The sequence below is a fragment of the Rhinolophus sinicus genome, chromosome X (assembly GCF_036562045.2).
Source record: "Rhinolophus sinicus isolate RSC01 chromosome X, ASM3656204v1, whole genome shotgun sequence".
Taxonomy (NCBI): domain Eukaryota; kingdom Metazoa; phylum Chordata; class Mammalia; order Chiroptera; family Rhinolophidae; genus Rhinolophus; species Rhinolophus sinicus.
This window is the reverse complement of record NC_133768.1, coordinates 14,392,595-14,415,250: the sequence shown is the minus strand read 5'-3', so window position 1 is coordinate 14,415,250 and position 22,656 is coordinate 14,392,595. Positions and strand designations below refer to the sequence as shown.

The 22,656-nt window shown below is 38.9% G+C and overlaps 1 protein-coding gene across 2 annotated transcripts in view; it reads right to left on the bottom strand.

Moving 5' to 3' along the window:
• PPEF1 (protein phosphatase with EF-hand domain 1) overlaps positions 1–22,656 on the bottom strand; it is a 106,837-nt gene that overhangs the window by 11,138 nt on the left and 73,043 nt on the right. For both annotated transcript variants that reach the window (XM_019755387.2, XM_074323673.1), the window contains 6 exons: positions 15,862–16,028; positions 12,863–12,899; positions 11,871–12,020; positions 3,348–3,491; positions 2,517–2,702; positions 966–1,108 (listed from right to left, as the gene is read on the bottom strand). In XM_019755387.2, the coding sequence (XP_019610946.2) occupies positions 966–1,108; positions 2,517–2,702; positions 3,348–3,491; positions 11,871–12,020; positions 12,863–12,899; positions 15,862–16,028 (827 nt within the window). The remainder of the gene's footprint in view (positions 1–965; positions 1,109–2,516; positions 2,703–3,347; positions 3,492–11,870; positions 12,021–12,862; positions 12,900–15,861; positions 16,029–22,656) is intronic.

Sequence of the window (22,656 nt, the reverse complement as noted above, 5' to 3'; positions counted from 1 at the left end):
TAGTCACTCCGTAACTGTTATGCCCTATGTACACTACAGAATATTGCGGACCTACTAAAAAGAATGAGTTAGGTCTATCTTTACTAACTTGGAATAATGTTTATGATAGAATCTTTAGGGAAAAAAATCAGTTGCAGAATAGAGTATGCAGTGTGAATCTATCTTTGTAAAAAATATATACGTATGGTGTTTACTGACTTTCTCCTCCCACTGGGATATGCATTTGATGAGGGAAAGGACGTCTGCCTATTTTGGTTATTGCTATATCACCTGTGCCCAGAACAGTGTCAGATACATAGTAGGTGCTCAAAAAAGTTTTTATTCAGTGATTGAAGAATTGCTTGTCTATATTTGTAGGAGCAAGGAGAAGAGGGTGGAAGGGTCCACACCAGACTATCAATTTCAGTTGCCTGTGAGAAAAAGGATTGTTGAGAAGTAGGGGGAGAGAAGATCATAAACATTTTCTTTATACATCTTTCTTTTTGGGTCTTACTTGTTAACAATAAACATATTCATTTTATATTGAAAAAATCTTATAAAGATAATATTAAAGGGAGAAAAGGAACACAAGCTATAAATGCCATCACACAAAGCACAGTCAACTCTTTTGTCATATACATTCTGGGTAGAGAAGAGACAAAGAGGCAAGACCAGACTGGGCTGTTTAGGGTCAGAGGTTGTAAGTTTACGGGGTTAGGTAGGTGTGGGGACCTTCTTTTATTTATATTCAATTAGGGACTGTTTGTGGATGCTGACCGCTTCATCCATCTAAAGAGATATATGAATTAAAAATTGCTCCTCTTGATGTCCAATGTAAGTACATTCGCTACTTGGTGTCTGGAACTATTTCCATTTTGTTTATACCAATGAATAACCAATAAGTAGTTGCTGGCCTTAGTCACCATGGATTGGTTCTACTTGGTCACCAGTCCCAGCGCTCAGAATTCCCCTTAGAGTATACACACCTTTGGTAAAGAGGCCTTGAGCATGTTGCCTCAGTTACTTGGTACTGGAAAAATCGAGGGGGTGTACCATGGCTCAGCTTGATATAAGCTCCTCGATTGCTGCCTTCTGCATAATAATTGGATGCAGAAAATACAGTAATAACCTGATTAAAGTAAAAGAGGGTCAGGTTCACAGAATTAGTTCTCAAAATGTCCTATAATGAAGTCAGACATAGCTCAATTCTTTCAAAAACAAAAATCAAAGTTCAAAATCCACACAAATTATCCAAGTCTGATGAGATTTCCTGTGACTCCATCAGAGAGAAACAAGGCTTTTAAATCAGTGTCCCCAGAAGTACTGATTTCTAGCCCTGCTACCCACAGTGCATGGCCTTGCAATCGTATGTACAATTTCAGCTCCAAATCTTAAAATCCCCCTTAATGCTCGGTTTTGCAAATTCTCATTTTCCAAGGGGGTAAAGCCTTTATTTTCTTTCCTTGTGATATTTGAGCTTTCAAAATAAAGTTTGCCTAGTATCTCAGTCTTTTTCTTTTGCTTAGAGCTAACTGAGTTAGAGGGCTCAGGGCCCCCCACAAAACCAGTGCTTTAAGGGCAGAGAAATGGTGGCTAGAATTAGGGACCACGACCACTCCTGCTGGGAAGGAACCCGCCTTGGAACAGCAGTGGACGATGGGAGGGTAACATTGACAGTGACAGGAAACCTAGCTGAAGCCCAGTCCTGCCCTAATAAGCATGTAACTTCAGACAAACCACTGCTATTTTCTCTCCGTTTTCTCATTACAAAGAAAACCTAGATAATGCTTGCCTTAACCATCTCACAATTGTTAGTATGAGCCTCAAATGAACTAACGGAGTTAAGAACAGTAAAAGTGTTGAAATAGAAGGAAATGGCACGTAATTTGATATTCTTTTTTATTGCTGTTTAGTATCTGCAAAGGGAACATCCTAGCACAACTTGGGACACGAAATCAGTTTCTCAGTCCTCACCTCTTGTAGCCTTATGACACACCACACTGCAGGAGCATAACACACTCCATTTTAGTGGCTGCAGCTAAAGTGACCGCAGTGAGTGACTTGCTAGAGATCACCTACTCTGTGAGTGGAAGGGAAGTGTGTTTTGTGGCTCTGCCCTGCACAGGGAAAGTGGAAAAGGTGAGAGAGTGAACTGGATTCGCTGCTGCTTCTTAAAGCGCTCCGTGAGGATATGCACATTCTTAACCCCACTGGACTGGAGCATTGCCTTGCGATTAGTAAAGAACAAAGCCTTTCTGTGTGTGTACTTAGTGTCCCATGTCAGAGTTTCTACTTCTGGGATTAGGGAAAATCAGGGAAAGAAGCCAAGCATCTCTTAGGGTGAGGGACAGAGGGGCCCCTTCAAACAACCTATGTGAACCCTAGTCTCCTGCTTCTGTCTACTGAAGCACGGCTTTCTCTTTTGGAACTAGGCAACACATCTTCCCATCGGCCTCTAGGAAAGACACATCCTGTGACGCAAGACTATGCTTGGGGGAAGAATGTCTGTGATGATGTCACCAACAATATTAGCTTACCTTCCCATCATGGCAGATTTCATAGCCTTCGGGCTTGCATTCATGGGATCTAATGAGCAGCTTCAACTTGCACTTACTAAGAACCTTGGCGGTAACATCTGGTCCAAAATAGCAGCCCCCTCCTCGACTTGTGTTTGGATGACAGCCTTTTTTACGTCTGGGATCACTCCACAGAATATCGATAACCTTGAAACAACAAACTAGATTAGGCTGCTACTTATAAGTGAGAGTTTATTTTTCTAGAGTCCAACTTCTTTTCCAGAAATATTAACCCACATTATGAATTTGGACACCTACCTCAACCATACACAAAAATTAACTCAAAATGGATCAGACACCTAAATGTAAAGGGCTAAAAATTCTTTTCCCCTGGCTGAGTAAAAGAAGCCAGACACAAAGATCACATATTGTATGGGTCCATTGCTATAACATGTTCAGAAAAGGCAAATCTATAAAGACTAAAAGTAGATTAGTGCTTGCCTACGGCTGCAGTGAGCGAAGGGGCGGGGATAGGAAGAGTTGGGGAGTGACTGGTAATAGGAATGGAGTTTCTTTTTTAGGTGATGAAAATGTTCTAAAATTAGATTGCGGTGATAGTTGCACAACACTGCGAATATATCAAAAAACATTGAATTATATACTTTAAATGAGTACATTATATGGGATGTGAATTATATTTCAATGACGCTATTAAAAATATTGTGATGAGTTCAGAGAGAAGGATATGATATGCTTATAAAAGTAAGTCACTTTTTAGCTCTGTATTATAAGGGACAATATCATCTATGCTGCATCTTCTTTGCCACTTTGGTAGACAGTTTGATTACCTACCTGTTCCCATTCATTCTGTGCTAAATCTTCAGAAAGGGATAAACTTGTTGTTCTGACTCCCAGAAGCGTGTCTCCTTTACGTTTCTTCAACTCAGTACCATAGCCTCCACGCATTCGAATTGGTGGCATCAGCACAGACTTCATCTGTAAGACAAATGCATGCTTTAGCCAAACCCTATGCTTGGCTGCACACAGAAACTTCAGTCCCAGTTGCTATTCTCTCTACATGGTTGTACATCAACCCAATGAAAACACATGGTCACCTTTTCCATCTCACCTACCTCCCTTACCTAGTGATCCACCAATCTCTCTAAGGTGGGCTGTTCGATTCTGTTTGTACATTTTTCAACTAGAGACATCGCCCTACAGGGCAAGTTTCCTATTAGAGTTTCTAAGGGACCCCAGAGGAACAGATGTCAGTGCTAGACATGTTCTGAGGCATCATCATAGGAAATGGAAGATGCTACGGGAAAAACTGGTCTCCCTCTGACCCTTTATCTATACATGGGGCTAAGAGAGAATCAATAGGCTTTGGGCTCGGAAACATCTCTTAGGAGATTGGCTGCTTTCCATTTTGTTGTGTTTTCCTGGAGAAATGAGAGAAAGTACATCTGTGTCCAGGAAAGTTCTCAAAGGGGCATAAGTTAAAAACTTTGGAAGTTTTTCAACTTAAACGCAATGTGGTCTCAATCTGCCCCTGTTAGCAATTGATGATGTTCTCTAATCCTAGTAAAAAAAAAGAAAAAAAAAAAGGTGATGCATTTCTTTGGAAAATCAAATGTCTTTTTGATAGTACTTCAATTACAATAATCCCTTCTACATTCCCTTATATAACCTGAGACTGTAATTTTACACTTGTTTCTTTGCAGAATCCTACTCTTCTACAAAACAATTTGAAAACAATACTTCCATTATACTGGTGGTCTTAGTTCAGTGATGAACAATTCTCTGTGGTAGGCCCTTAGTTTCTTCTATAAACTAGGCTGTACGTGAAATCTTACCTTTATTCTCAAAAATAAAAATTGACTTGTATTCTGAGGTGCTGTCTCATTGAGGTGGTTGGACATTCAATCTCAGCTATCATTAGTGAGTTCACAACCTACCCTCCCTATCTCCCCAAGCAAATGTCCCCAGATTTTAGGCAGAACACAGCATTCTGGGAGGACAGTCAGGACTTGGGTCCACACAAGTTTTGATAAGCTCATTGGGCAAGGCCACATGTTCTCTTCATTATGTGTGGCTCTGCTGTTTTTAAGGACACTTGGGATCAGGATACTTTGCCCTAGCCCCTCCCTAAGGCAGCACACCCTCATTTTCTTCTGGGGGTCCTACTAGCCATCCCTTCCCACACCCCCTGCCAGGGAGTTTGAAGAATATTAAATCAGAGTCTTAGCCTTATAGAATCTTCCTTCTCTGTCCCTCTGCATTTATCCGCCCACACCCAAACTGCCCACCTTACAAAATCCCTTGAGTGAACCTAGAATGGTGGTTGTCATCAGGTTCCCTCACCCCTACCCCTCCCCAACAAACAATTATGCCAACACAACAGGTATAAACCAGGAAGCATGGTCACCCTATACTGGTAGGGTCCTAAGGGATGGGACAAATGGGGGGTATCAAATTGGACTTGAAAATTTACTTTTGTATCTCATCTGGTAGACTTTCAGGAGCTTGAACCTACTACTTTCATCACAGCTTAATTATATTTAATACAAGTAAGTGCTGGCAGTTCAACCTCACTCTAGGGGGATAGAAGAAATAAAAAATATAGAAGTCAAATTTCTATCTTTAAAACTTGTCTTATGAGTAAGGTGGAACAATGATCCTCGAAGGGCATGAAATTTGAGGTATCCTGGGAAAATTTCTGGCCCACAAACTTCTCCCTGGGGTCTGTCTTGGTGACTGAAATTCAAACCTCAGTTCCAAGTAGAAAAGGAGAGAGTTGGAGAAGAGAGCTTTATGTTCAGAGCTTACTAGATGCTGTTTCCTTCATCTAGGTAATTATATTTAATCTTCCCAGTAATTCAATATGGTAGGTATTTTTAGCTTCAACGTATAGGTGTGGAAACTGAGGCTTAGAAAACTTTAGTATCTTGCCCAGTTATCCAGCCAGGGTTGGCAGGAGCAGGATGTACAGCTAGCTACGTCTGTCTGATGTAAGGGCCTCGTGGTGCGTACGAGGTCAAGATGGCTGTCAACTTAGGGCCTCCACAGAGATAATGATGGGCATTCTAGAGACACAATCCTAATATCTCAAAAGCCACAGAGAAGGCTAGCTGCTCAGGCTAACGTCAGGAAAGGAAAACTTTGCAATCTGATCAATTGGTAGTAGCTGCCATAGCTGATCAGCGCTGTTGTCATAAGGCAGGCGGTGGTGGAGTGTCTCATTCCTGCCGTGTACTTGCCAATATTTGACTGACAAAAACATCATGTTCCCTAGCTCTTGGCTAGAATCATATCCACTCATTATGTTAACACTGACTATCTCATGTTGATCGAAATGTCTTATTCACTATTTGCTGATACCATGAGAAAGATGCATTCAACTTAGGATAGCCTTAAAATTTATTGCAACTGGGATACTTTCTGAAAGTCAAGGGAGTTGCTATTAACAATTATACCAAGACAACAGTTGTAAACCAGGAAGTATGGGCCTCACTGGGTGAGGTGGGGGAGGGGCTATGTAAAATCGCCACAGAATCAGGCAAAGGGTTGTAAAACAGTTTTTCTCCAGTTTTGTATTAGGTTTGCCCTGCTTTGGTCTTAACATCTCTTAGGAAATATTCAACAAACGTTGATTAACTGCTTACTACATCACAGGTGCTGGGGTTACATCAGTGAACTAGAGAAGCAGAGGAGGACAGTAAACAAACAGTATCACAGTTCCTTACTTAACTTTGGTAACTGCTATGAAGGGGCTTGGGAGCATAAAGAAGGGGACGGGATATAGTCTGCATGTCATGGAAGGCTTTGCAGAGGAGCTGAAAATTAAACTAAAGCTGAGATTAAAAGGATGAGAAGAAGTTAGCAACAATATCATTATTCACATGTGTATAAAGGTATAAGAGCTCCCAAAACTCAAGGTGAATAGGGGTCACCTTTCTGTCGATATCATTAAATTCTGGCTCTAGACGCCACTTGCCTAGATAGGCTGAAAGTTGCTTATCAGCCCTGAGTGTAAGGGTTCGGTTTCTCACTAGGACCCTATATGATCATCATCTAGCTCCAGAGCTGCTATTGGTCCTCACGCCCATGCGGCACCCCCCCCCCCCCCCCCATGTCCCTGATGCAAGAGCTTGGCTGGGCTCTGGTGCAGAGGAAGACAACAGCAGTCACTCCACAAGGCCCAAAGGAGCCTGTCACGAAGTACGGGAGCTTTCCAGACCCCACACAGCCACTTCCCTCAGAGGTTTTATACATGTCCCTGCTCTGCTTCTGTTGTATTTAACATGATTGTTTAGGTTTAAATTATTTGCCCCAAAATTACCCTGAACCATTTGGAGTATATTATAAGGGAAAGCACATCGATTCAGAAATAAAGTGCTGTATGATTCCACTTATATGAGGCACCTAATGTAGTCAGATTCATAGACATGGAAAGTAAAATGGTGGTTGCCACGGGGTGGGGGCAGGGGAAATCACGAGTTACTGTGTAATGGATGCAGAGCTTCAGTTGGGGAAGACAAAGTTCGAGAAACGGATAGTGGTGATAGTGGTGATGACTGCACCACAACGTGAATGTACTTAAGGCCACTGAACTGTACACTTAAAAATGGTTAAAGTGGTAAATTTGTGTAATGTATCTTTTACCACAATATTAATTAATTAATTAGAGATTTTAATTTTTAAAAGCCAGGATTTTTCACTTTTATTTTTTTTTAATTTATTGGGGTGACAACTGTTAGTGAAATTACATAGATTTCAGGTGTACAATTCTGTATTACATCATCTATATATCACATTGTGTGTTCACCACCCAGAGTCAGTTCTCCTTCCATCACCATATATTTGATCCCCCTTACCCTCATCTCCCACCCCCTCCCCCCTTAACCTTTGGTAACCACTAAACTATTGTCTGTGTCTATGAGTTTTTGTTTCTCATTTGTTGTATCTTGTCAAATGCTTTTTCTGCATCAATTGATATAATCATATGATTTTTGTCCTTTATTTTGTTTATGTGATGTATCACATTGATGGATTTGCGGATGTTGAACTATCCTTGTGCCCCGGGGATGAACCCCACTTGGTGGTGATGAATAATCCTTTTAATGCATTGTTGTATTCGATTTGCTAGAATTTTATTTAGGATTTTTGCATCTGTATTCATCAGAAATATTGGTCTGTAGTTTTCTTTTTTGTGCTGTCCTGACCAGGTTTTGATATCAGGGTAATGTTGGCCTCATAAAATGAGTTAGGGAGTACTGTCTCTTCTTTAAATTTTTGGAAGAGTTTGAGCAGGATTGGCATTAGATCCTCTTTGAATGTTTGGTAGAATTCACTAGTGAAGCCATCTGGTCCTGGACTTTTGCTTTTGGGAAGGTTTTGGATGACTGATACAATTTCGTTACTGGTGATCGGTCTGTTTAGATTTTCCAGTTCTTCATGGTTCAGCCTTGGAAGGCTATATGTTTCTAAGAACTTGTCCATTTCTTCTAGGTTATTGAATTTGGTGGCATATAGTCCTTCATAGTATTCTTGGATGATCCTTTGTATTTCTGTGGTGTCCGTGATAACTTCCCCTTTTTCATTTCTGATTTTGTTAATTAGTGTCTTCTCTCTTTTTATCTTAGTGAGTCTAGCCAAGGGTTTGTCAATTTTGTTAATCTTTTCAAAGAACCAGCTCTTTGTCACATTAATTTTTTCAATTGTCTTTTTATTCTCTATTTCATTTAGTTCTGCTCTGATTTTTTAAATTTCCTTTCTTCTGCTGACCTTGGGTTTCACTTGTTCTTCTTTTTCTAGTTCTTTAAGGTGTAACATGAGGTTATTTATTTGGGATTTTCTTGTTTCTTGAGATAGGCCTGTAATGATATAAATTTCCCTCTTAAAACTGCTTTCGCTGCATCCCAAAAATTTTGGTAGGATGTATTTTCATTGTCATTTGTTTCTATGTATCTTTTGATCTCTCCTCTAATTTCTTCTTTGACCCAGTCATTCTTTAAAAGTATGTTGTTTAATCTCCATGTATTTGTGTTTTTCCTGCTTTCTTTTTGCAGTTGATATCAATTTCAAAGCCTTGTGATCAGAGAATATGCTTGGTATGATTTCAATCTTCTTAAATTTGCTGAGGCTGATTTTATGTCCCAATATATGGTCTATCCTTGAGAATGTTCCATGTACACTAGAAAAGAATGTATAGTCTGATGTTTTAGGATGAAGTGCTCTATATATGTCAATTATGTCCATTTCATCTAATGTGTCATTTAGGGCTGCTATTTCGTTATTTATTTTCTGTTTGGATGATCTATCCATAGCTGTCAATGATGTATTTAAGTCCCCTAGTATAATTGTGTTTTGGTCAATTTCTCCCTTTAGTTCTGTTAGTAGTTGCTTGGTATATTTCGGTGCTCCCTGATTGGGGGCATAAATATTGATAATTGTTATGTCTTCTTGTTGTATAGTCCCCTTTACCATTATGAAATGTCCATCTTTGTCTCTTGTTATCTTTTTCACCCTGAAGTCTGTTTCATCTGATATCATTATGGCTACACCTGATTTTCTCTGGGTACCATTTGCTTGGAGTGTCAATTTCCACCCTTTCACTTTGAGTCTATGCTTGTCCTTGTAGCTGAGATGTGTCTCTTGGAGACAGCATATGGTTGGGTTTAGTTTTTTGATCCAATCTGCTACTCTGTGCCTTTTTATTGGTGAGTTCAGTCCATTTACATTTAGGGTGATTATTGATATGTGAGGATTTCCTGTCATTCTATCTTTAGTTTTCTGGTAAGGCTGTGTCTCCATTGTTTCTTTGCCTTTTTGTTGTTGTCTATTATTTCTGTGTGGTGGTATTCTATGATGTTTCCCTCTGTTTCTTCTTTTATTACAGTACATATTTCAGTTCTGGATTTTTTTGAGTGTTTACCCTTAAGTTTATGTAAAAGAAAGTTTGATATTTAGAGTATTCCATTTTCTTCAGCACGCTTACTTTCTCCATTCCCATATTCCGGTTCAGGCCTTTACTCTCCCCTTTTTATGTTTTGGTTGCCACAAATTGTCCCTGTTGATGGTGGTCGAATAGCCTCCTTTAGTATTTCTTGTAGTGCAGGTCGTGTATTAGAAAATTCCCTCAGCTTCTGTATGTCTGGAAAGGTCTTTATTCCTCCTTCATATCTAAAGGATATCTTTGCTGGATATATTATTCTTGGCTCATAATTTCTCTCTTTCAATAGTTTGAATATTTGGTTCCACTCCCTCCTGGCTTGTAGAGTTTCTGCTGAAAAATCTGATGATAATCTAATGGGCTTTCCTTTGTAAGTTACCGTCTTCTTTTCCTTGGCTGCCTTGAGGATTCTTTCTTTGTCGTTGATTTTAGACAGCTTCAATACAATGTGCCTTGGAGAAGGCCTGTTGGGATTGAGGTAATTAGGTGTTCTATTTGCTTCTTGGATTCGAGGATCCAGTTCTGTCCACAAGTTTGGGAAGTTCTCATCAACAATTTGTTTGAATATATTCTCTGTTCCCTTCTCTCTTTCTTCTCCTTCTGGTATGCCCATTATTCTTATATTGCTCTTTCTGATGGAGTCAGAAAGTTCTTGTAGAGTTCTTTCATTTCTTTTAAGTCTCAAGTCTCTTTCTTCTTCCATCTGTGTAATTTCCAGGTTTCTATCTTCGATGTCACTGATTCTTTCCTCCATCTGGTCAACTCTACTACCTAAGCTGGTTATTTCATTCTTAATTTCTTCTATTGAGTTCTTAATCTCCAGAAATTCTATTTGGTTCTTTTTTAAAATTTCAATCTCTTTCGTAAAATGCTCATGTTGTTCTTTGATTGTGTTTCTGAGTTCATTAAACTGCCTTTCTGTGTTTTCTTGCATCTCGTTGAGTTTTTTCAGAACTGCAATCTTGAATTCTCTGACATTTAAGTCACATATTTCCATATCTTTAAGTTCCTTTTCTGGAGACTTTTCACTTTCTTTCTGAGCTGTCTTGTTGCCTTGGTTATTCATGGCAATTACTGATTTATTATTTCTCTTCCTAAACATCTACAGGAGTGGCTTCTGCAACAGGTTGATAGGAAGAGGTCTTTCTTTTGTTTTCCAGTACTTGTTGGTAGAATGTTTTATTTTCTCTCCGACTGCAGCCTTTTTTTTCTCTCTCTCACACGGTAGTGCTATGTTTTCTCTGCACTATTCCTGCTTCTCACACAATGGGGGGATTCCCTGGGAGACGGGCTTCTCCTCTGTTAATAGTTCGCCTGGGTCTCAGGGCGCAGTGTCCGTGTGGGTATGCGGAGAGCTTTTGATGTTTCAAAGCTCTTACAGCTCCCGATACAGAGCCCGTATGTTTCAGCAGTTCTGTTTACTCCTGCAGGGATCCACCCAGATAGGTGGGGCCAGGGGCAGGGTGAGTTGTGAGAGATGGCCCAGAGCAATGGTGGCGACCACCACCACAGCCGGTCATGCTTCCACAGCTCCCTCCCCTTTGCCGGAACTAGTTGGGCTGTGAATCTGTGTCTGTGGTCCACAGTTCTCAGAACAGCAAATATTCTGTTCTTTTGATCTGACACTGCTACTGTTCCACTTCTAGCACCGGGCAGGTGGGGGCGGGGCAAGCTTGGGAGGGTAGGGAGGGGGCAGCTAGTCTCAGTGCCTAAGGCTTCTGTTCTCTGCAGCAGTGAGGGCTTAAACCACCGTTTTCAGCCTTCTTCCCTCAGTCTTTTCTCCGAGGTGTCTGCTGTGAACATTGGGTTCAGCCATGTTATATGCTGTTCCCTCTGTCCTGTGGGCCATAAGCGGAGCCCTAGCCATCCAAGTTCTTCCCTCTCCCGCAGCTGTGGTAGTTCCAGGATGCAGCGAGCTCGGAGCACTGAGCTAGGTCTGAGTCCTGTGCCCGCATGGCTCCGTCTCCGCACTGCTCCCTTCCCTCCTCCCGCCCCCCCCCCCACGCGATTCGCCCACCTTTAGGTGAATTCAGTAGTGGCCCTCTTCATCTTGCCTGTCTGCTGTGCAGGGAGTCCTTTGTGGAGTTATTCTTGTTCGATTAGTTGTAAATTCCAGGGGAGCTTTACAGAGGCTCACCTCACGCCACCATTTTTTTAGATTTTTCACTTTTAGATACCATATGAAATGCCAACATTTTCTTATTTTCCCACTTTCATCATGAATTTAAAAATTTTTTTCCCATATATAGAAGTTACCCATTTAGTTCTTTATCATACAATCACAGGTTTTCTTAAAATTTGTACTAATATTTTCAGAGTTACAATAACCATTAAAATATAAATATAAAATAATAAATGAAAAGAGGAGGTATATATCCCCTTATAAATCTCTGAGACAGGATTCATGTAAACATTCTTCTTACCTTGTTTCTATTTACGCAGTGGAGATAATTCAAGTCTGTGTCGTCGGATATCCCACCATGTATGACCAGGACTTCTTCGTCAATGATTGTACCAATTGGGAGCCAGGCATAGACTTCTTCCAAGATTTGTAAGATTTTCTTTCCATGTATCTGTAAGTAAGAACTTGGGTAAATTTAATTTTCTGATAGATTCAAGTTATTGAATAGTCCCAATGTGTGGACAAAAAGCAAAACATGCCACCCAAAGGAAGTCAACATGGAGCCACTAACCCACTAGCATGCATTAATCATGTCTTTTTATTCTATATTTTTGATACTTTGACATCTTGGAGCCTTGATGACCCTGGTGGAGAGACTGCCCCTCCCAGGGCTAGCTAAGTCCTAGAGATAATAAATGACTTGCCTTTCATATGCAAAGTGAAACTACCTTTCATATGCAAACCAATCCAGAGCCCACACCCCCAACCACCTCCTTTATGTAGCTGAAATTATTCAAACTAGTCAATCCTAAATCTGCTTACATTACCTTCCCCCATTCCTTCCCACGGAAACCACAATAAAAGATCTTTCCCACATTTTCCCCTCACTCGCTCTACCTTCTGACCAACCCTGGTGGTTCCCCATATGACCCCCAATGTGGTGTGCTGTGCCTCCTGTTTCTAGGTAACTGTGAATAAAAACCTCTTCGTTCAGGACAGCCATTTTCATGTTTGCATGTTTTACCATACCCGAATAAAACAAAATTCAAGGTACCTTTAAAATAATGGGATATGTTTGTATCTGAAATTTACACAAAAGTCACAATGAAAACGCTTGCTTTAGTTCGGGAAGAAAATTAAGCCTCTAACATGGCCAGGATTTCCTGCTGTGCTCTTATTTTATTGGTATGGATTCTGACTAGTCCATCCATCACCTTTTCTGAAGGCTCCTTTTTTACTTCTATGCATAGACAGCAAAGAGAATACAAAAAAAACCAACAGTATGAGTCTTACCTTATATTTACACATGATTTCTTTTGTGAAGCCATACCTAAAAAAAAGGGGGGGGGGGATTTAAAATATTTAATTAAATGTTGATAGCTCCTCCACTTACATGAGTCATGCAAAAAGGGGAGACCTTGACATCTCACTATCACAAATGTCAACAACTCAAAAAACTAGACTTTAGTTGGAACTGACTATTACTTACCCAAGTCTTTGCTAGGCATGATGGGAAAGAAAGAAAGTAGCCAGAGAGTTCATCCCTACCCTCAAGGAGCTTGTAGTATAATTGGGGGGAGATACATTTTCACAAAACAATTACAAGACAGCTTAAAAAATATGTGGTAAGCATAGGTTGTGTAAATGCTGCTGTATATTCAGAGAAGTGTGCTGTGGCGGTTGGGGAAAGCTCTGTGGGAGAATGCTTTTCATTTATAGAGTTTCTCAGACCTCCTATATCTTTTAGTATATGAATTATAAGGGAAGGAAGACAGACTGACCAAACACAAAGAAAAGTCTAGAAGATAAACAAGTTAGGTCTTTATACCCTCTCTCATATAGTTCATGTAATGGTATTGAAAGTTTTAATAGAAAGTATCAGGAATTTTAAAGTCCAAATAGCAGTTGCTGAGGAAGATTTAATGATGGAAATTTTTTCCAATTACTTTTCCTTGCCTTAGCATAATAGTATCTACCCTTCATACCCAACATGATGAAATTGGAACACGACAGACTCTCTCCAGGTTTCCATGCAAATCATGTCATGTCAGGCTTCTACAGTGTAACATTATGTTTTCTGAGATGAATTCAGTCCTGTATTCATCAAAGGTGTCCATGTCGTTAAATCCAATGGACACCTGGCAGCCTTCATCTTTCTTGCCCTTTCTGAAACACCAAATACAGTTGACTACACAGTCTCCCTGCAAAACGCTTCTTCTCTTGGATTCCGTGACAGTAAAGTCTCCTGGTTTTCCTCCTTCCTTTCGGGCTATGGTGAATCTCCTTTGCAAGTTCTCCTGTATCTAGCCTTAAATGTTGAAGCTCCTTCAGACCTCCTCCTTTCACTTTGTCCCCTGGCAATCTCATCTTTGCCCAGGGCTTCAGTTACTATCTATGTGCCAATACTGGAGGACAATGATCTGCAGACCACACTTCATTTGTGAGCTATGGACATGTACACTCAACTGCCTATTTAACAGCACCTCAAATCAGCTTACCCCAAATTGAACTCATCATCCTCTCTCATTGCAATGTTCTCCTCTTATGTTCCCAATATCAGTGAATGATGCTGTGTAGCCCCAAACTCAAGCCCAGAACCTAGAGGTTATCCTTGATTCTTTCCTCTCTCAAGTCCCCATATCACGTTACCAGGTCTTAAATCATCACCGCCTAAACTCCTCTTGAACCTATCTACTTCTTTGCATCTCTGTCCCTACCACCCTAGTCTAAGTGAGAATCCATAATCTGTCTCTTCAACTACTTCTTAACTGGCGCTCCCATATCCACTCTTGCCCCTCTCGTAATTACTCTTCCTGCTGCATTTTAAAACACAAAAGTTTTATGGTACTTCTCAATGATAGTCTGTTGACCTTGAAAAAAAGTCCAAATTCCTTTGTATAATCCAACCATTTCTTATGTCTCCAGCTCTATCAGACATCATCCTGTCCCTCAGTCTATGCTCCTGCCCTCCTGAACTTCTTTCAAGCCTAAAACGTCTTGTCTTAAGCTCTGCATAAGTTGTCCCCTCACTATGGAATACCATGGCCTTTTCTTGATTGCCTAATTCATCCTTCAGGTCTCAGACTAATGCCAGACTTCCATGTCATACAACCCAAGTCACCATTCAGACTGCTTGGGTTTCCCACTTTACAAAATCATCACATTTGAAAAACCTGCTCAATGTGTGTCTTGCCTGCTAGATATAAACTCTGAGGGCAGGAGCCATGTCTCTTTCATTAACCATTGTGGCACTAAATAAATATGATTGGCTAACTGAATAAATGAAAGGATACATGGCATGCCCAAATAAACGTATTGAGCTATATTATATATAATGGACCTCTGATAATAGTCTTGGGATCTTTTTCTTCATAGTCTTAGTATTTGCTTCTCCACTTAAGATTTAGATTTGAAACTCTGCACTCTGGCCAGGTGCCAAAACTGTCCAAAAGACAAAACCAATCAGTTGCTGAGCTTTGACCAAGGCACCCAAAAGCCTAGGACCAAAAGCAAGAAACATGCTATGCCTTCTACTGCCCTAGAACAAACTGGTTCTTATTTTTCATAAAACAAGAAATAAAAATTTAAAAAAGAAGAAGGAAGGGGAGGAAAGGGGGTAGAGAAGGAGGAAGAGGAGGGGAAGAGAGGAGGGGGAGGGAGGGAGGGGGAAGAAGAAGAAAGAAGGGAAAACAGAACATTTGTCACCTACTATGTCTTTCAGCACAAATGGGTAAACCATTTACTCAATCTTTATTCCTCAAATCTCCAGTGAGTCAGATAGTTGACATGCTATGTTACAGCAGTTCTCAAATATGTTTATGGACAACTATGCCAGAAGCAATTACCATGTCAGAAAAAATACACACATCAGTGAAAAACACAGTACTAGTTTCTGAAACAACATCTGAGACAAGCCAAAAGAGTAGGAAAAGAATGATTCCAGCTCAGCCTGCTCATAGAACCTACCACACCTCTAAACCTGACCTAACACATCTACCCAGCACACAATTTGGACTGTGTGTATGGTGGGCTTGGGAAGAAGAGAAAGAACATAATAGAAGGGATAAGGAAGAACAGAACTGGAAGAAAAGATACGAAGGGGACTTCAGAACAACATATACTCACTCAGTAGAAGATTGGGGATTGCAAATAGGGATAAGAACTGAGATCTTCCGTGAGATTCCCCTCATCCCTACTTTTCTACGTTCACCTCTAATTCTCTACTAGGAACTAAACATGGCAGCATTTTACAGAATGGGAAACAAAAGAGGAAATCTAAAGGCCTCGGTTACCTCATATTCATCAAAAAATCTTCATGGTTCCCTCTGTTCAAGTGCACGTCATTGGGATAAACAAGAAAACTCACAAGCAGGATCATTAGTACCTCCATGGAATTATTTCCTCGATCTACAAAATCACCATTAAAAATATATGCATTGCTCGCTGATGGGAGACCATTCTGTGGGAGGAGAGGAGTAAAACAAGCAGTTAAAAGAATGTACTTTTAAAGTAAGGTTTTGTATTTAATGTCACTGTGAACATGGAGAAAGATGCTGAGTTAGTTCTTCCATTGGGAAAAATATGCTCAGTTGCTTCAGTTTCACTCTTCTAGGGCAGACATCTCCGACAAGGGGCTTGGAAGTGAAGAATTAGCTTGGGACAGGAAGATTCTGGGGGGATGGGGATTGCTCATTCTACCCACCACCTACTATGAGTTTTCTCTGAAAGGAGCTGATATTTGTCCTATCAAAAATGGCTACTCTCTTCTCTTCCTTCTCCTTTGAAAAGATAAACTTCTACCCAAGGAAGAACACTGAACTAAAAGACAAAAGTCTTTCATTATAAGGCGCCCAATGTTTAACTTCTCTGGGCTGTGAGTCCCTCAATTCGCAAAAAAGGGATGACACTATGTCCCCCTCCCCATATCAAATGAGACAATAGATACGAAAGTACCCAGGAAAGTGTAACTGTGAGCAGGGCTAATATACCATCAGTACAGTCTGATACAATCACATCAGGTATTGATAGCCAGCGTGTGTTCTCACTGCTCACTGACCGGCCATATTAGTTGTCAAATATTTTGATTACCACTCCTGAGTATGAGATAATACTTTTAAATACAGTGTTAGCGTGAAAAAGAACTGAGATCAGGACAAAGGTCTGGTCTTTATAATAGCTATTAATTCGTTTACTTCTGTACTATTAAACTCTAAGACAAAATAAACATGTCATGCCTGGTAGAAAAATGGTTGAGTGCACGTTATTGCATAGTAAGATGAATTCAAAGGTTTAAAAAATGCATTCCCAAGAGAAAAATTTAAGTACTCATATATCCAAATATATGTCCTCCTTCAAAAAAGTTACCTTCAAGAAATAATACACATATTCTAGTTATATTAATCTTTTTCAAACTATTTTCAAATTCCTCTTTTGTTAGATTTCAAACTACATAAGAAAGTCTTATTAGTTTATATTCACTGTCCTAGTATTTATATACATTTAAATTGTTCATATCAATATAATAGAAATAGTTGAAAAGATATAATACAGGTTACAATATATAACTCAGGGATTCCAGAAATCTTTATGCAATGTAACGTGTTCTAAAGGCAATTGGAAACAAACAAACAAGCAGTGGCATAGTGTTCTGGGCCAGAAATAAGACTTATTCTCTAGTCGAACTCCACTATTACCCATGTGTTCTTAGGTAAATCATTTACTTTTTATGAGCTGTAGTTTCCTCATCTGTAAAATGGGGGTGACTTCTATACTTACCACATAGGGCTACTTTGGAACTCAAATGAGACTGTGTGGATAAAATTGTATGAAAACTGTAAAGCACCATACAAATTAAGAGATTCATTGTGTTATGACCTCCATGTTATTTTTGATTTTAAGGTCCCATTATTTTACATTTTCTTATACATTAATTCATGTGACTTTATTGACACTGGGTTTAGATAACATGAGCCAGTACCAAAAATATAGGCTATCGCACATTAAAACATAAAGAAAAAGGGAAGGATTCTGCATCTCTGATAGTCTTCCTTCCCCCAGCCTTCAGCTGTCTGGAATGAGTAAATGAGTCTGAGGGGTGTTGGAGGCTACAGGCTCTGTGGGATGTCCACTCCTGAAGAAAGCTAGAGGAGCAGCAGCAGAGAGCCCTTGGGTGAGAACATGGAAAAACTAGGCCTGAGCGGACTTGCGGATCCTTTGATTAAGGGGAGACCCTGCCTCAGAGCACGTGCGCAGTCCTGCTTGGTGGAGAAGGTGCTGGATCTTATTAGAAAAAGCATAGGGGAACTTCTTCCATATGTCTGAAGCTAAAAGAACATTAACACTTGCATTTAGGGATACTTAGAAACATAGAGACCTCCTCTCACACTCTTGATGCAGGAGTAGAAACTGTTGTGCCTCCAACTATGAAGAGGTCTAACCTAGCTTAAGCAGAAAATAAGAAATGGAAATAATCTAGTACTTAAGGGGATCTAGTAACCAGAAAGAGGCAGACCAATCAGATCTGCTAAAGTCCTGCCCCCTAATGAGACAGGACTGCTGAAGGAAACAAGACTTTATTTTAAAAATAATAAGAGGACCATAAAATAAAGAACAAAAAGTTAATAATTCTTGACATTTAAAATGTGCTATTCAAATATCAATAGATTACAGCTAAGTAAAAGAAAGGATCGTTAGAAAATACATTACTGACATGAAAGAGCAAGCAGATGAAAAATCTCTCACACAGAGCAAAAAGCAAAATGATGGAAATTGTGAGGAATGAGTAAGAGATTAGAATTCAGAGCCAAGACAACTAATATGCCAATAATAAGCATTCCAGAATCAGGAAAAAGGAACAGATGGAGGAGAGGCAATAATTATATAAACAAGAGAGGGGCTTTTCTGTGGTTAAAAAGAGACTTCAGCCTGAAGTTTGAAAGGGCTTATGATTCCTATGTACAACTGATGGGGAAAAGATATCCCTATTACCTGTTAAAAGTCTTAGAAGCTGCCAGACAGAAAGAACAAAAACAAAAGGAAAAGAATCATTCTGGCATCAGATTCCTCATCTGCAATAGTGGGAGGTAGAAGGTAGTGGAATAAATTCTACAAATTAAAGGGAAGAAAAGGGTGCTTACTTCAGCAGCACACATCCTTAAAAAGGAGGAGAAAAGGACTATGAACCAAAAATTCTATATTAGCCAAGACATCATTAACGTCTCAGGGTGACAGAAAACATTTTCAGATGTATAAAGTACCAAATACCACCAACAACATAATGTTTTTCAGGGTGTAAGAAAGACATATGTGAATATGCAGTGATCTAATACCACAAAAAATGAGCACGTATTGATAGCTTTTTATGAACCAGAGACAGTTTAAGGTGCTAGAAACACTGAAGTGAACAATACAAAGTCCTTGCATTCAAGGAGCTTGCATTCAGAGAAAAACCCACACGTGCCATAGAGGAAAAAACTCAAGAAAATATTCTAACCAAATATCAGCAGTAACAATAGAAAGCCCTCATACCAGGGGAAAACCAAGAGGAAAGAATACAGATGTGAACAATGAACCTTGCAATGTACAATTAAATATAAATCAACAGCGATAATGTAGAACTTGTATTTAAGTACTAAGCAAGGATTCTAGAAATAGAAAAAGACATACTATAAAGAAAAACCTAATAATCACCAAGAACTAAAAATATGGCATGAGCAATAGCTAAGATTTGCAGGGGAGGTGAAAGGAGAAAAATAAAATTCTCTACAAATCTCATCTGAATGTGGGACATACATGGGAAAGTGTGGAAATAAATACATTTATCTTAGTGGAGGAGAGAGAGGATACCGGTCTCTCTCTCCTCCTTTATTCTTCTCCGGAAGAATAAAGCTATAGCTATTTGAGAAACACAAGCGCGTTGTTTGATTAAAATGTCAGGAATGGGAAGATAACCACTAATGATTTAAAAAGCACAGTAAAAATGTCAAAGAAAACAATAATAAAAAAGAACAGTTCACCAAAACAGCACACACAAAAAAAAGGATGAAACAAAGTGAAATAAATAATAAACAAAGTAGAATAGAAGGAAAAAACTGCAAAAATATCTGCTGTTATACTAAATGTAAATGGATTAAATTCTCCCTTTAAAATGCCAAGATTACCAAACTACATTAAAACACAAACTCAGGGGGTGACCACTTAGCTCAGTTGGTTAGAGCACGGTGCTGGTAGCACCAAGGTTTCTGGTTCAATCCACACATGGGCCACTGTGAGCTGTGCCCTCCTATAAAAAAAAAAAAGAAAAAAAAAAGAAAGCAACCCACAAACTCAGGTATACATATAGTTTGTGAGAAATATATGAAAAAAAATAGATAATGGGAAGTCAAAAACAAGATAAATGCAACAAACAGAAAGCAAACATTCAAATATTAATACTAGACAAAGTGGAATTTAAGATTAAAAGTGCTAAACAGACACCCAAAGCAACAATGCATCATAATAAAAAGCATTTCATGAAGAAGATATGATTCATGAACTTCTATTCAATAAACAAAAGAACACGTTTTTGCTTCATATATTTAACTATCAATGCAAAAAGTTGTTTAAAAATATAAACATAGTGAAATATTCAGATTGAATTATTAGTTAAAAATAATATACACAAATTCTTTGACACTTCCTTTAAAAGGTGAAGCCTAATTTGCCACCCCTTGGGTGAGGGATGGATTTAGTGCTTCTAATGGATAGTAAAAAAAGCAGAAGTGATGGTGTGCAACTTTGGAGACAATGCCGCTTTCTTCCTGCTCTCTCTCGGCTACTCACTCTGGGGAAAGCCAGCTGCTATGTCATGAGAATACTCAGGCACCCTGCGGAAGTCCCATGTGGCTGTTCTGTCAATAGCCAGCAAAGAACTGAAATGCTCTGCGCACAGCCATGGGAGTTAGCAATCTTGGAAACGGGTCCTCCAGCTCCAGTCAACCTTTCAGATGACGGCAGCCCTGGCCAGTAGTTTGACTGCCCCCTCATGAGAGACCTTCTGCCAGAACCACCCAGGTAAGCTTACTGAAATTTCTGACCCACAAAAACTGTGAGATACTAAATGTTTGTACTTTTAAGCCACTAAGTATTGAGGTAATCTGTTACTCAGCAATATATAATACACCTATTTAGACAGATATAATAGAAAGTAAATATATTCAAAAATTGAATATAAAACCAATGCACTTAATTTGATAGATATATGAAGAACTTTGCATCCTACAAACAGAGAATACAATTAATTTTTCGTTTGTCCACGGAGCTTTTACGAAAAATCCTTAGCAAATTCAAAATAAGAAACATTTCATAGGACACATTCTCATGTCATAATCCAGTAACATTTCAAAGAAATATAAATATGATTTGAAAAATTCTAGCTCCTTGAAGTAAGATCCTTGGAAATTAAAAAAAAAAAAATTATAGTCAATATGCACTGGATCAAAGAGGAAATTAAAAGCAATACCACAAGTTCAATAGAAGGCTCAGTTAAAACTAAAATTAGAAAAGATGTGTAGTCTTAAATAACTTCATTATTAAAGAAAATGCACATGAAAGACTGTATTCATCTTAAGAAATTAGAAAAAGAACAATAAAATCGATAAAATAAAAATAAAAGCTGAAATTAATTAAACAGAAAACAAACAAAAAAGAGAAGACATAAATCTAGAGGGTGATTCTTTGAAAGAGTCAATAAAATCGATAAAATTGATAAACACATCACAAGCCTGATTAAGGATAAGTGAAAAAAGAGAGAATGAAAAAAATACGTAAGATTCAAGATCAGAAAAAAGACAAAGATACAGAGAAGTAAACAAAAGAATTATATACTATATGTAAACTATATAGTATCAATATCTATGACAATGTACATTCACAATCTAGAAAAAATGGAGGATTTCTTTGAAAATTAGCAACTATTAAAACTGACTGAAAAGAGGCAGGAAACTTGAACAATGCATTAGCTCCATGTGGCTTTGTAGCAGAGCTCTATCTCAATTTTCAAGAGCAAGTAGTTTTAATGTTTAAACCAATGATTCTCATCCTTGGTTGCACATTAAAATCATTTGAGGAGATTTTAAAAGTTCCCAGGTGTCCATCACAATCTCTGGGACTAGGACTCAGGTATGAGCATTTTCTCCCTAATTCCTTGGGCAATTACAATGTATAGCCAAGTTTGAGAACCAGGTATTTAAGTTCCAAACTATACCAAAAGATGGAAATCTCTCTAATTCATTTTATTAAACCAGTATAACCTTAATATCAAAATTTGAGAAAAGCATTCAACAGTCTAAAATTATAGATATAGATGATATAGATATAGATATAGATATAGATATAGATATAGATATAGATGGTAAACATGTGTTCAACTCTGCTGACAATTTTCCTTGTATTAGAACTTCTCATCGCTAGTTAAACCAAACTTTGTACGTATTTCATCTTTACTATGAGCAAAGAATAATGAATTCCTTTAGTCAAACCTAATTTTAAGCCAAAAATAATAATGGTCAGCTAGGCCATCCACCTTATACATTACGCTTGACACCCAATGAGTTTTAACCTTTTCAAAAAGTCATACACGTCGCCAAAAGACTAAGATTTGTGATAATGAAGCTCATTTCAGTAGAATAAGCCACAGTCTCTGAAAGTGATTCTAAATGGAGTCCTAAATGTCTACTGAATGCCTGTAAATGTGGAGCCTCTTAAGACAACTGCTTCATAGAAGGCGAGACTCATTTGGATGCATAAGACCTGCCCTGTTGGTTCAGGATTAGTCATATTAGTTTATATATATAGTCTGAGTCAAACACGTTTTAGTCTTAGAATAATAAGAGAACTGGAAAACAGATAAGAGGATTAGAAGCTAAGTCTCCCTGGACATAAGTCTCTAGGAAGTCTTTAGGCTTCTGGTGAGTGTGATTTCTCTGGGTTTCCTTCATAGAAGCAAAACTTGCTGCTATACCCCATCCTTCACTCAGTTCCAGTAAACCAAACTCTCTGGCTATTCTGCAGCTGATATACAACAAACCGTCTATTTCATGGAAATGAAG